Source organism: Microcaecilia unicolor, chromosome 3 (assembly GCF_901765095.1).
Source record: "Microcaecilia unicolor chromosome 3, aMicUni1.1, whole genome shotgun sequence".
Classification (NCBI taxonomy): domain Eukaryota; kingdom Metazoa; phylum Chordata; class Amphibia; order Gymnophiona; family Siphonopidae; genus Microcaecilia; species Microcaecilia unicolor.
Window position 1 is genome coordinate 284,939,647 of NC_044033.1, and position 15,776 is coordinate 284,955,422.

The 15,776-nt window shown below is 44.6% G+C and overlaps 1 protein-coding gene across 1 annotated transcript in view; it reads left to right on the top strand.

Moving 5' to 3' along the window:
• Positions 1-15,776, top strand: part of SIPA1L2 (signal induced proliferation associated 1 like 2) — a 922,756-nt gene that overhangs the window by 671,748 nt on the left and 235,232 nt on the right. The window contains exons 13-14 of the mRNA XM_030198133.1: positions 1,605-1,987; positions 8,865-9,018. Coding sequence (XP_030053993.1) covers positions 1,605-1,987; positions 8,865-9,018 — 537 coding nt within the window. The remainder of the gene's footprint in view (positions 1-1,604; positions 1,988-8,864; positions 9,019-15,776) is intronic.

Sequence of the window (15,776 nt, forward strand, 5' to 3'; positions counted from 1 at the left end):
GGCTCACAATGTCAGAGCCATGGATGCGTCAGTGGCCCACTTGAAGTCAGCCACTATTGAAGAGATCTGCAAAGCTGCGACATGGTCATCTGTCCACACATTCACATCTCATTACTGCTTGCAGCAGGATACCCGACGCAACAGTCGGTTCGGGCAGTCAGTGCTTCAGAATCTGTTTGGGGTTTAGAATCCAACTCCACCCCCCTAGGCCCATGTTTTATTCTGTTCCAGGCTACACTCTCTGTTAGTTGGATAAGTTTTTTAGGTCAATCTCAGTTATGTCCTCGCCATTGCGAGGCCCAATTGACCATGTTTGTTGTTTTGAGTGAGCCTGGGGGCTAGGGATACCCCATCAGTGAGAACAAGCAGCCTGCTGTCCTCGGAGAATACCTTCTACAGGTATGTAGCATTCGCTTTATAATCCAATTATTACTCATGAACCTTCATGCAATACCATAATGTATTCTTCTTTACCATGTATGTATGCACATGATATATATGATCTGTTCCATGTATGTTACCATGTATGTATGCACCTTAAAGCAAAACCATTTGGCAAATGTAAGCCACATTGAGCCTGCAAATTGGTGGGAAAATGTGGGATACAAATGCTACAAATAAATAAAAATAAATAATAATCAAGGATATATTTTCTATTTACATTTGCAAGAGGTAGGTATGCCCAGTGTGGTAGAGTTAACTGCTAGAAAATCTAAGGCAGCAATTATTCACTTCCAAACATGCATTACGCAAACATTATAGAGAACCACTGAAACATTCTTTATAGAAGGTATCGTACATGTAAATTATGAAGAATATGTCCTGGTTATTTGTCATGTTGGAAAAAGTGTGGTAAAATGAGAGCAGTGGCACACATTTGGTGATAACTGTCTCACTGTTCAACTTTTGAAAAGAAAAATCATCAAATATTAGCAATACAAATGAGTTATACCAGCTGCTTGGTCATACACTCAGGATGAAAAATGTTAAACTAGTTTCTTCTGGTGGCAGTTAAAAAAAAAAAAAAAAAAAAAAAAGTAATTCACTCCAAAAGGGAAAAGTTGATTAACAGGTAACAGGTTAGCTGTGGGAAAGCTTGCTTCTTATCAGGTGGTTTGCTTATACAAGTCAATTTCAAAATGGGGATTTTCTCTGAGCGTTGCCATTTAGAGGCAAAATGAGTTTGGTCGTACTGTTCAGTTTGAGTCCTTTCTTGCCACCAGTTTCTGAAAGTCATTCTTGATGAACCTGACTAGCATTGCTTACAGGTGGGATGAGTGGTTTGGGGCGGATGGGTTAATTCATTTAGTATAACTGAGTGTGTGGAATTATTTTCAGCTACTGCTGCATCAGATTTTTACCAATGGCTAGTCATAATGCCCGTGGATATGAATTGTCAGGTCTATTTGCTTTTATTTGGTTAAGTACCTAAGCCGCATTGAGCCTGCCATGAGTGGGAAAGCGCGGGGTACAAATTTTAAAAAAATGAAAAAGGTAATATTTTATGTCAAGGTTAGTCTCTTTATTAAGTTAGAGAAATCCAGTATGCTCTATAAAAATGTTTTAACTATGTGAAAATGTAACACCCTTTTTTCTTCCTGAAGATTGCAGACAAAAGCTGTTCAAGCCATTCCAGCAGTAATACGCTTTCTAGCAATGCATCCAGTAACAGTGATGATAAACAGTGTGGGTCTGGGGACCTAGTGGACTCAGAACTACTTGGACTGACCTATGTTAAAGGGGCTTCTACCGATAGTGGAATCGATACCACTCCCTGCAGTATGCCTGCTACAGTCATGGGACCAGTGCGCCTCTCTAGCAGCAGGCCTGTGGTGCATAGCTGTTCAGAACAGATTGTACATTGGACAGAGTCCACAGAAACTCCTGAGACAGAAGATGAACAGACTAAACGTTACATCCTCCATAACTATCCATCAGCCATTTCTGAGGGCAGCATGGGAGACCTAAGTGAATCCTCCCATTCCAGGTAAAGAGACTTTTGAATGCAATGTGCTTGATGAAACAGTGGAATTATGGAAATAGTCTGATAACCAGTGTATCTTTATTCTGCAGCATTTTAATATTGTACAGGTATGATCATCGCTGTTTTTTAAGTGGGGGCCACATTGACAATAATAAAAAGAGGGCCAGGAACATAGCCAGACAAAGCGGGTGCCCCTCCAATGATGCAGCTAGCCCAACTGCCTTCAGCAACATGTGTAACTGAAACAAAGTCTGCTATCCTAAATGCTTGCTCGCTGAGTCCCTCAAATCATCACTCCAATTCATCTTAGAAACATGACGGCAAATAAGAGCCAAATGGCCCATCCAGTCTGCCCATCCAAAACCTCTCTATCCAGTTCCTTTCTCTTCCCATAAAGTCTTCCCTGAATGCACACCCTCTTCCAATTTCATCCAGTCAGTCTCAGCCCTCACATAGCTGCCCCACTAGTTAGCCTCCATTATCCTGTTCCCACCCCCATCCCTTCAAGATAGATTTCGCCCCATGATGTACCTCCCCTTCCCTGGACACTTGCTGCTGGTATTGCCTCTAGAACAGCTACTTGTTTTCTTCTGGCTTTGCATGACTTACAATGAGTTTGAGCTATCAAATGCTTGAACTCCTTCACTTTTTTCCCCTTTTACATGGTGCGACCGCACCTCAAATATTGTGTTCAATTCTGGTCACCGCATCTCAAAAAAGATGTGGAGGGGCATTTTCGACTGGGGGCACCCATCTCCAAGGTCGGCGCGACCGTATTTTCAAAACGAGATGGCCGGCCGTCTTTCGTTTCGATAATACGGTTGGGAGCGCCCAAATCTCAACATTTAGGTCAACATTAAAGATCGTCGGATTAAGAGATGGGCGCCCTCGGTTTTCGTCGATAATGGAAACCAATGGCACCCATCTCAAAAACAAATCCAAGGCATTTGCTCATGGGAGGGGCCAGGATTCGTAGTGCAGTGGTCCCCCTCACATGCCAGGGCACCAACCGGGCACCCTAGGGGGCACTACAGTGGACTTCGCAAATTGGTCCCAGGTGCATAGCTCCCTTACCTTGGGTGCTGAGCCCCCCCAAAACCCACTCCCCACAACTATACACCACTACCATAGCCCTAAGGGGTGAAGGGGGGCATCTACATGTGGGTACAGTGGGTTTCGTGTGGGGTTTGAAGGGCACCCATTTTCCACCACAAGTGTAACAGGTAGGGGGGGATGGGCCTGGGTCCGCCTGCCAGAAGTCCATTGCACCCACTAAAACTGCTCCAGGGACCTGTATACTGCAGCGATGGACCTGAGTATGACATTTGAGGCTGGCATAGAGGCTGGCAAAAAAAGTTTTTAAAGTTGTTTTTTTGAGGGTGGGAGGGGGTTAGTGACCACTGGGAGAGTCAGGGGAGGTTATCCCCAATTCCCTTCGGTGGTCATCTGGTCAGTTCGGGCACTTTTTTGGGACTTGGACCTGAAAAAAAAAAGGGACCAAATAAATTGGACCAAATTCTCGCCAGGGATGCCCTTCTTTTTTCCATTATCAGCCGAGGGCACCCATCTCTTAAGCACACCCCGGAACGCCCCTGTCCCGCCTTCGCTACCCTTCCGACAAGCCCCCTTGACGTTTGGCCGGCTCCGTGACAGAAAGCAGTTGAAGCCGGCCAAAATCAGTTTTTGATTATACCGATTTGGCCAGCTTCAGGAAGATGGCCGGCGATCTATTTATTTATTTATTACATTTGTACCCCGCGCTTTCCCACACATAGCAGATTCAATGCGACTTACATTGTAACTAGAATAACAAAGTCTTGTGAGGAGAAATATTACAAGCTGATAATAATAGGTAGGTTTTAAATAAATGAGTTGGATATGGGAAGATAAACAGAGATAGGATAAGCAAAAGGGAGAGGGATATGGTATAGGAAAGAGGAGAAGAAAAGACTAGGGATGAGTAAGGAGATAGGGAGACGAAAATAAGCTGGATAGTGGAATTAGAAAAGGTACAGAGAAGGGCGACAAAAATGATAAAGTGGATGGGACGACTTCCCCATGAGGAAAGGCTGAAGCGTCTAGGGCTCTTCAGCTTGGAGAAAAGACGGTTGAGGGGAGATATAATAGAGGTCTGTAAAATAATGAGTGGAGTGGAATGGGTAGACATGAATCGTTTGTTTACTCTTGAAAATACTAAGACTAGGGGCATGCGATGAAGCTACAAAGTAGTACATTTAATACAAATCAGAGAAAATATTTCTTCACTCAACGTGTAAATAAACTCTGGAAGTCGTTGCCAGAGAATGTGGTAAAGGCGGTTAGCTCAGCGGGATTTTAAAAAGGTCTGGACGGCTTCCTAAAGGAAAGGTCCATAGACCATTATTAACTTGACTTGGGAAAAATTCACTGCTGTTTCTGGGATAAGCAGCATAAAATGTGTTGAACTTTCTCGGGATCTTGCCAGGTATTTGTGACCTGGATTGGCCACTGTTGGAAGCAGGATGCTGGGCTTGATGGACCTTTGGTCTGTCCCAGTATGGCAGTACTTATATACTTATGGACAACATGTGGCTCAAATTCACTGAACACTACACACTGCCAGAGGAGCAGTACTAGCAGCAAGCTTCCAGATACAGTGGGGGGAGAGCATGAATTGGAGGAAAGTGTGAGGAAGCTGAACTTAAGGTCAATAGGATCTGCATCTGACCCTCAGGCATTAAAGAATACTGTTTCGTTCTATATTCATTTATGTTTGTATTTCTTACACATGAAGCAATGGGAAACCAGAATTCACTTAGGGGCCCTTTTACAAAGTGGCGGTAATCCCAATGCAGGTTTACTGAGCACCAATTTGGAGCTACCGCCTTCCCAACGCAGGTTCTGGCAGTAGTTCCAACCTCAGCACATACCATTTCTCGCGCTGGAGAACATAGGGCTCAATTATTATTTATTTATAAAGTTTTTAATACACTTCCAAAGCGAACTTTGTCAAGAAATATGCCATAATACATCAAAGAAACAATATTTTTTTTGGGGGGGGGGGGGGGGGGGGGGGGGGGGGAATACTCCAACTATAATTTTTTTTTTTTTTAAAGCAGTAGACCACAAACTAGGGGAGACTGAAATGGATATCCTTAATAGAGGATAAGGACACTAGAAAAGAAACAATATCACAGAAAGGATGGATGTCAAGAATTACGATTACATTCTACTTTTAATGTCCAAACGTATAAGAAAGCGTCTCTGTGGTCATTTGGGAAGTCTTGCATCAATAAATGTTCGCAATTGAGATGGTTCAAAGAAATGATGATATGTCATATTCTCTATCTGTATCACATATTTACATGGAAATCTTAATTGAAATTTAGCACCCAAAGTCAGAATCTCATGGACAAAAATCTTTTCCTCCTTTCTTGTGTCACCCTAGCCTAGACACATCCGGAAATATCTGGATCTTTTCTCCCATAAAAGATACTGGAGTCGTTTGTCTTAAGTAGAGTCTTATTACTGCCTCTTTATCTTGGAGGAAAACAAATGAAACCAATAAAGTAGACCTAAAATCTACTATATCTTGTGAATTCTCGAGAAGAGCAGAAACATCTAAACTTTCAGAGGAAGCATTAGGCAATAAAGCTGCAGTTCTGGTTTCTCGGGTAGGCAGATAATAGATCTTCTGTAATGGAGGAAATGTATCTTCAGAATAATGGAGAACTTCTTTAAGAAACTTCTGAAATATTTCTCTTATTGGGGTATATTTTATAGATGGAAAATTCAAAAGTCTCAAGTTCAATGCTCTAGCCCCATTTTCCAAGTTCTCTATTTTACGTTGTACCACATCTGCATTTTGAAGCAGTTTAGTTTCCAGTTCTTTTACTTGGGTTAATGATGTTTCAAACTTTTTAATATTAGATTCTTGAAGAACAATTTGAGATTGGAGAGAGTCTATCTTTGAGGTATTAGAACCTGTATTAGTAATGAAGACGAGACATACCTTATGCAACGATTCCACTGCAGACCACAGAGAGTCTAACGCTACCGTTGCTGGTTTCTTCAAAGATAGTAGGGCTGTCTCAGGAGTAGGCCACGGTTCCACATCCGACATCGCAGCAGAATTTCCCTCTGAGACGATCTCTCTGGCTCCTACTTCTTTGGAGGTAAGCGAGAGGTTTAAATTTACGGGAGAATCTCCCATTTGAAGCAGCATCTGAGGTTGGGAGAGATTCTCCTCTGCTCGTCTCTCCACCGCTTCTTCCGACGGTTTGGCGGGCTGATCTCCCAATCTACTCTCTGCTTCTAAAGCCTGTCGCGTTGGACTTCGAGGGCTAAGTGATAAATCACTTTCCAGGCCGGGGCTCCTCTCTGCGCCGACTGCTGGAACGCCCTGTGTTGTAATCGGCATCACATATGCTGTGATCGGTGCCTGTTGTGAGGTAGGGGCATTAGAGGTTGAGGAGAAACCTCCTCTAATTTTCCCTTTCCTCTTAGGCATGGAGAAAAAAAAAAGGAAATTAAATGGAATATAGAAAAAGGAAAAATCTCCCAGAGCTCAGCAAAGTGCGACTGCACTCGACGCCATCTTGATCATTCTCCAGGGCTCAATTATTTTGCTCAGTGATTACCCTGCTTCCAAAGAGGAGATAAGCTTGAGCTGGAGTTCACTTGGTAGGTTCTTGAGGTTAAAAAGCCTTTCAACTATGCTAATACATTTCCACTGGCTCCAAAGTAATCAAGGAGCTGCAGTAGGATGCGATGGTTCACCATGTCAAAAGTGCTAGACATGTCGAATTGTAATAGCAAAACATTCTTTCCTACAGCTATTTCCCTTTTAAAGTTGGTCAGGAGTGTGACGAGCATGGACTCAGTGCTATGGAGCAGACAGAATCCATATATATACATACAGTGCACTCCATTTAAGTGCACGTCGGATAAGCGCATGCTCTGTTTAACTGCATGCCGTACTTTGGTCCCGTTTTTGGCACCATCAATTTCTATGGGGACAAACTTTGGTTTAGCGCACCACTGATAAGTGCAAGATTCGCTTATATGCATGGTTCAAGACCGCTCCTCTGCAGGAAAGACTCCGCATAAGCGCGCGCATAGAATATGGAAGCCGATTGGCGCGTGACAACCAATGAGATTTCAAACTTACTGCCTCTTTAACTGCCACAGGCAGAATAAGCGAAAGAATGTTGTTAGGGCGTACACCGGGGTTGTCGTCGCGGTGGAACTGGAAGACTTTAACACTGGCGGAACGAATAGAAGTTCTTAAAAAATAAGAAAACAAACAAAGTCAAGCATCTATTACTAAAGAATAAGGTGTTAATCCCAGTCAAATTTCACATGTCTTGAAGCAGAAAGACCAGCTTCTTGAAGAATGGCAAAACATTCAGCAAAACAACGGAAACAAAAACGTGTGGGAAAAGCTGAGGAGGTAGAAGGTGCTCTTCTTCGGTGGCTTTCTTGAGTCAGGAGCAGACAGTTTCCTGTCAGTGGTCCACTGCTTATGGAGAAAGCTAACCAGCTAGCAGAAAGTATTGGACTAACTGAATTCAAAGCCACTGTTGGATGGTTGGAAAGATCGAAGGAGAGGAACAACATAAAATTCAAGAAACAGCATGGTGAGAAACACGACGCTGATGACTTTGGTGCTGAAAATTGGGTTGTTTCAGTTCTTCCTACCATCTTGAATGAGTTTGCACCTCGTGACATTTTCAGTGCTGTCGAAAACGGTCTCTACTGGCGAAACTACTGGAAGTGAAACGTCGAAGGACCGACTGACGATCCTTGTTTGCTGCAATATGGATGGGAATGAGAAGTTGGAACCCCTCATCATTGGAAAGAGCAAACAGCCCCGTTGCTTCAAGAAAGTTAAGCGACTTCCTGTGTCATACGAGGCTAACGCAAATTCATGGATGACTGGGGAAATTTGGAGGGGAGTGGCTGTAGGGAAACACACCATATCCAATTGGCTAGCAGATTGCATTTCCTTCACTTACGCCCAGGCGGGGCTGGCTCTTGAGGGTCATGTCACGGCTCATAATGTTAGAGCCATGGCAGCGTCGGTAGCCCACTTGAAGTCAGCCTCCATTGAAGAAATTTGCAAAGCTGCGACGTGGTCATCTGTCCACACATTCACATCTCATTACTGCCTGCAGCAGGACACCCGACGCGACAGTCGGTTCGGGCAGTCAGTTCTTCAGAACCTGTTTGGGCTTTAGGATCCAACTCCACCCCCCGAGGGCCCTGTTTGTTCTGTTCCAGGCTGCACTCTCAGTTAGTTGGTAAATTTTTTAGGTCAATCTCTTTAATGTCCTCGCCGTTGCGAGGCCCAATTGACCATGGTTGTTGTTTTGAGTGAGCCTGGGGGCTAGGATACCCCATCAGTGAGAACAAGCAGCCTGCTTGTCCTCGGAGAAAGCGAATGCTACATACCTGTAGAAGGTATTCTCCGAGGACAGCAGGCTGATTGTTCTCACAAACCCGCCCGCCTCCCCTTTGGAGTTGAGTCTTCCCTTGAAGTGTATTGTCTTGCTACATACTGGACTGGCCGGCTCGAGCCGGTTTCGGGCGGGAAGACGGCCGCGCATGCGAGGTGCGCATGGGCGCGCGAGGACTAGCAAAGGCCTTTGCTAGTAAACTTTCCGATGGAGGGGGCTGCCGAGGACGTCAACCCATCAGTGAGAACAATCAGCCTGCTGTCCTCGGAGAATACCTTCTACAGGTATGTAGCATTCGCTATATATATATGTGTGTGTGTATGTATATATATATATATATATAATTTATTTATTGCATAGCAGCTGTTATATTTTACTATTGATGTGTGTCTCTGAAACTGAACTCAAGCAAATTATCCTAATAAACAAATTTTTTTGCTCAGACTGTACAGCAAAATCAGAGCTCTGTCTACATCAAGCCATATGCAGGCGGACATGATGGATACAGATACAGAGACTCAGCTTGTCCTGTACAAAGAGGATTTTCTGAAGCTGATGCCACCAGACAACCCTTGTGTAGAGGAAGGTGGGAAAAAGGTTGGTAACCCTTTTTGATTGCATGCACCTGGGGCAATCAATTGACCCCAGTCTATTAGCTACCAGTTCAGGAAATGATTTAGTTGAAACAGATAATTCCCTTTAAACCTGACTCGTTAAGCCAACTGTAATGCATTACTCCCAGGAGTATACATGGAGGAGCATTTTCAATATGACATCTAAGTCCGACTTTGGACGTTTTGCACAAAATGTCCAAAATCTGAAAAAGAAGGGCATTTTTGAAAAAGAAAAACGTCTATTTTATTTTCAAAAATACTGTTTTCAACAAGGTTTTCTGCTTTGGACGTTTTGTTTTGTGGTCCATTGTGGAAGGGGAGTTTGATGGGGCATGTTGGGCACAGAGGAATGGGAGAGTAGAGATTGGGGAACATTCTGGCCTGGGTATGGAGGAGGTGGAAAGGGAGAATAGGGGGACATAGTGGAAGCAGAGATCTTGGGATGTGCTTGGCATGGAGGAATGTGGGAGGGGAAATGGGGGGTCATGCTGGGAGGGTGGAAAGGGAGATTAGGGTGACATGCTGAGAATGAAAAATAATCAATGAGTGGATGAAATTAAGAAGATAGGAGGAGAGAAAAACATGGCAAATGAACAGGAGGCCCTGGACAGCGATCTAAGAGATAAGAAGGAGCAGAGAATGGGACCATAAAGGTAGAAAAATAATTTTATTTTCCATTTATTGATTGCAATATGTCAGTTTTGGAAACTGACATGTCTTTATATTTTGCACTGTACAAGGAAATGCAACATTTTCTATTTCTACTCTTAGGGCCCTTTTACTAAAGCTTAGTATGCGCAAATGGGAATTAGTATGCGCTAAGTGCCTTGTGGCTCATAGGTGTAAAATAGGACGTGCAGCATTTAGCGCTGCTAATTCCATTAGCACTCACTAAGTTTTAGTGAAAGGGCCCTATAGTTTGTGGTCACTTATCCTGCATTTGTGTTTGCAGGTGTGACCATGGCCAGATATTCTATTAGTGTTGATTGTTGGGACCTGTAGTAATCCAGCCTGTTCAATTTTCCCAATAAGTATATTGATGCTCTGGGTTCACCGTGATATTTCCAGTGCTGCCTTTTTCTAAGAAGGTCCTGTTGGTGCTGTTATGGAATGGTAGATTTGTGTCAAATACAAGTCCCGAGTGACTTTTGTAGGATTTTGTATAAATTTATAATATGCCTGCTACTGGAGAGAGGTTATGTTGTTGTGTTCCTTAGATTAATGTTTGGTTTTCTCTTCTTCTCCTCATTGATGTAGATTTTGTGATGTTTGTCAATCTATTTTTAAGTACTGTGTAGTAAATTTTCAAATAAAAAAAACAATTATTTTCTATTAATTAGAATATGTCAGTTTAAGAATGTTCATATGCTAGAGCTGGTTAAGACTTCGCAGGGACCCACGAGAAAAATCTCATTCGTTTGACCTTCAATCTCCTGCGTTGCGATGGTAAATCCCCAGCATTGGGATGGGCCACCCTTGGTGTCTCTGCCCCCGAACAAGCCACTAGACCACCCCTTCAAGGTAAGGGCTGCGGGGGCAGTGGTAGCGTCTATGGGGGGGGGGGGGGTGCCGCAGTGGTGTGTGGGTAGGGGCGGCGGCATTGGGGGGGAGCCAGATTACTCTCAGTCCGCCCTTGCTTTGGGAGGGGTCACAGTTTCCACCACGTGTGACAGGTAGAGGGGATATAGAGGGGAATAATCGATCATCGCCGGCGAAATAGATCGCCGGCGATCTATGTTGGCGGCGGTGCTACAGCTGGCCGGAACCGTATTATCGAAAAAGATGGCCGGCCATCTTTTTTTCCGATAATACGGTTTAGCCCGGCCAAATGCCTTGGATTTCGCCGGGTTTGAGATGGCCGGTTTTGTTTTTCAGCGATAATGGAAAAAAATGCCGGCCATCTCCACCCCGGCGACAACCAAGGCATTTGGTCGTGGAAGGAGCCAGCATTTGTAGTGCACTTGTCCCCCTCACATGCCAGGACACCAACTGGGCACCCTAGGGGTCAGTGAGGTGGACTTCAGAAAAACCTCCCACATGCATAGCTTAAGTATTTTTTTTTTACACTGCGGCACCCACTAAAAGTGCTCCAGGGACCTGCATACACTCAGGCCTCTAGGACTTGTTGCTGCTGTATAACCTTGGCACACCAGTTGACACCTGAAGACTAATCTCTTTGAAAAAGTCCTTTATTTGAATAAGCACGTTTACTCACAGTTAACTGCAGATCAGAGGTTGTGCCCCTCTGGCAAAGAGTCTCCCTGGTACTAAGATTAGCAGTAGGTCAGAGCTGGCAGAATGGTGTACACTGCCCTCTTTCAGCCACATTCAAGGTAATAAGTAAGTTCTCTAACGTGGGTAACACATGAAAGGGATCTAAAACTGGCTGACAAAAATGGCCACTACCTCATGGACTACCGGAAACAAACCAGGGCACACTCTGACCCACTTAGCAGGGAGGAAAAGCACCATGAGAGTAGAGTCCAGTACCCTACACCCACCACAATGCATTGCTGATGTGACTCTGCAGTGCACCTAACAGAAAAGGTGTCACACTCACCCGAGAGCCACATCACAACCACAGAAAGCCTGTCAGACGATACAACACATTCTGCTGTCATGGAGGTGGGTACGGCATTTGACACTGGCAAACAGGCGGCAAAAAAAAGGTTTTTAGTTTTATTTTTGGAGTATGGGAGGGGGTTGGTGACCACTGGGGGAGTATGGGGAGGTTATCCCCCATTCCCTCCAGTGGTCATCTGGTCAGTTAGGGCCCCTTTTTGAGACTTGGTCATGAAAATAAAAGGACCAAGTAAACCCGGCGAAATACTGCTTAACGCTGCTTTTTTTTTCCATTATACGTGAAAGCCAGCCATCTGGTAGCCATGCCCATGCCCGCCCATGTCCCGCCTTCGCTTAGCCAGCGACACGCCCCCTTGAACTTTCGCCGGCAAGGCGACGGGAAAGCGGCGATGCTGTCAAAAAAGCAGCTTTCGATTATACCGATTTCGCCGCTTTTCCGAAATCGCCGGCCATCTCCCGATTTATGTCGGGAAATAGCCGGCGATCACTTTCGAAAATGAGCTGGATAGGGACCGAAGTACCCCACTCCATAATGTACTGCACCGACTACTAGACTACTCTAGGGACCTGCCTGCTGCTCTAATAGACCTGACTTTAACATCTGAGGCTTTCATAGACTGGTAAATCATATTTTTATTCACATCTTTTGGGGTGGGGGGTCACCCGATTCCCTCCAGTGGTCATCCCTGATTCCCTCTAGTGGTCTTCTAGTCATTTAGGGCACCTTTTTGTGCCTTATTTGTTCAAAAAACAGGTCTAGCTCAAAACGTTTTAGTTTTAGTCCTGGACATTTTTGTTTTGTTCCATTATGGCTGTAAAATATCCAAGTGTTAGGTACGCCCTAATTCTGCCTTTAAAATGCCCCCGACATGCCCCCTTGTGATTTGAACTGACGGGCTTCATACAAAATTGTCTAAAAATAGGTTTTGAAAATACTGATTTGGACATTTTTGTGAGAAAAACATCCAAATGCTGCTTTATGCCACTTTTTAGACGTTTTTCTCTTTCGAAAATGAGCCCCATAGTGTACACATCTGCTTATATATGAACAAGGATTAGGGCACCCTTATGAACTAAGCAGGTTTGGGATTAAGTTAAAGTTGCCTTTGGCTAGCTGGCTGAAGTATCAGCATGCATCCAGATCAACATGTCACGTTTCTATATCTGTTTAGAAAAATGGAAAATAATCTAATTCTTGTGTTTGAAGGTTGCAAGTATATTGTTAGCCATTGTTTGATGACACAGTCCTGAGCTGCTGCTGCTACTGTCTAAAGAGCCTGTTTACTAAAGTACAGTAAGTTTTTGCATTTACCACACTTTAACAGTAAAACTTTATATGTGGTAGTGCAAGGGCTGTGCATTAACTGTTGGGCGTGTAGCCTGTAGTTACCGCACATTAAAGTTTTTTACCACTAATACATTAGTACAGATGTATTGAGGGGGCAGTTCTATAAATGGGCATCCTCCATTGAAGCTCCCCAATGCCCTGTGGTGAGAGCCTATTTTGATAATATTTGGACGCCTAGATTCCATTATAGAATACTACCCTAGTCCAATATCAGCATACCTTACATTTGTGCCCCTGTAATTACACCAGTCCAGAAGCGTAGCTAGGTGGGGCGCAGGGGGAGCGGTCGCTCCCCCAAACAGCTGTTTTGAAAAAATTGTGCCTATGCGCCCTGTGTGTCTGCTCCTTCCCTCCCGAGTCAATCTTTTGCAGTCTCTTCTGCCCTTCTCTCCCGTCCGTGTGTCACTTTTTACTTCCCTGAAGCCTTCTCCCTCCTGCGCAGCACCGCACCAGCGATTCACAGTCAGCCTTCTGCCAGCGTCGGGGCCTCTCCTCAGGTGCGTCCGAGCTCTGCGGAAAACAGAAAGTTGCAATAGAGTAGGCAGGACGCGCCTGAGGAGAGGCCCTGACGCTGGCAGAAAGCTGACTGTGAATCGCCGGTGCAGTGCTGCGCAGGAGGGAGAAGGATTCAGGGAAGTAAAAAGTGACCACGCGGACGGGAGAGACGGGCAGAAGAGAAGGTGAAAGATGCAACGCTCGGGGCGGGGGGGGGGGGGGGGGGGGGGGCTGGAGAAGGGAGAAAGCTGCCCGGGGGGGGGGAGGTTTAATTGACCGGAGTGGAAGCTGGAGGAGTAAAGAAATAACAGTTCAGTATCACTAAAACAGAGTCAAAAATTATTGTTGCTGGTAGAATATGGTAAGGAATAAGTTAGTCTTCCTTGTGCCATCACTATCCAGCAGGATAGGCAGTACTTTATGCTTAAATCATTTTTATTGATGACAGTCAGAACATATACATTTCTGTATTGATTTCCATCATCAGTTCCATTTTTATTCCCTTCCCACCCTCTCCTCCCCCCACCCTCCCCTCTTCCCTTTTCTTCTCATTCCAAACTATCTTATACATACAGGGTTAACCATTAGTTTTGAATTTGGCTACATATTCAACAGTTGACTTCGTGCAGCCGGGGATAAAGTCCTCAGAAATGGGGTCCATCTTGTCAAGAATTGATCAAGTTCTTGACTTGGTCGGTCTTTGCAATTTAATCTCTCCATTCTTAGAAGGAAAATCATCTGGGCCCGCCACGTTTGGATCCGAGGCCCAATCCGCTTCTAACCAATTCACAAATATGGCCTTTTTTGCCACCATCACTGCCCGTTTCACAAAGTCCTTGTATCCTCTGGGTTTTGATGTGCCCAGCTCTAGCTTTCCAAACAACATCAAGGGGGTGCTTATCCATGTTGCGTCCCAGGTTCTCCAAGTATGTTCCACAATAGTCACCCAGAACTTTTGAACTTTCGGGCAACTCCAAAACATGTGTCCCAATGTTGCTCCTTCCCCTCCACATTTTGGGCACGCTCCATCCGGGGACAAGCCCATGTGGAACGCTCTGCAAGGGGGAATGTGGAGTCGTGCCGCAAACTTATATTGGAGTTCCCAATATGCTGACCAAGGGGTTGTGCTTCGGATCGTCAACACATGAGACTTAAACACATTTGCTGGTATTGGAGTTGGTAGGTCTCCACTCCAAACCTTGGCTTGTTTAACATAGTCCATTTCCAGCTTAGTGTCCTTGATGTGTCTATGGTGGAATGATTGAGGCACCTTCTGTTGTGAGTTCAAAGACAGAGCTGAAGTCAGTTCCTCCTAGGCATCCTCTGTCAATGCCTCCCATGGCAAGCTCCTCACATAGTGCCCCAACTGCCAATAGTGAAAGTGATCTCTAGGTCCAAAAAGTTGTGCTTCTTTTAAGTCAGTAAAAGTTTTCAATCTCCCTTCTTCGGTGATTATATTCAACAAATATATTGCTCCTTTTGCTTTCCATTTTCCAAAGATTTCGTGTAAATCGCCCGGAGGGAACGCCGGGTTTCCGCGCACTGGTAAGAAGGGGGTGACTCTAGGGGAGCAGTGATGCAATTTGCAGATCCATGCCCACACTTTTTGTAGGGTGGGTAAAATATGTGATGTCATCAGCGTTGGTATTGGAGTGCATTTCAACCTGTGTAAGTAGCTACTGAAATGGTAGTTTTTAAAGAGGTTCATCTCAATTTGTGTTGCGGAGAAATCTGCTGTGCCTCGGAACCAGTCATTTAGATGTCTCATGGCACATGCTATTGATAGTGTTCTTATGTTCATTAGACCCAAACCGCCATATTCTGTTGGCGTGCACAACATGTCCAACACCAGTCTCGACCTCTTTCCTTTCCATATGAATTTTTGAAGTGCAGCGTTCAACTTTAATTCATCTGCTCTATTAAGGTATAGGGGTAACATCTGAAATCTATACAGCCAACAAGGTGCTATCATCATGTTACACATTGCTATACGCCCCAACAGCGAAAGTGGGAGCCCCTGCCATTGCTTCAATTTTGTTATGGTCTCCCTTAACAAGGGGTTAATGTTGCGCTCATAGAGTTTCGTTAAATCTTGTGGGATTTGCACTCCTAAGTACTTAACCTCTTCCACTCCCTGTAAGTTGAATTCCCTTTCCCTCCCTTCTACCTGCCCCGAGGGGTATAGTTGCATAATGCTGGATTTTTGAATGTTTATCTTAAATCCCGATAACACTCCAAATTGAGAAATTTCTCGGATTAGTGTTTTAACTGATGTATTGGGTTGCTCTGTCACTATCAACAGATCGTCTGCAAAT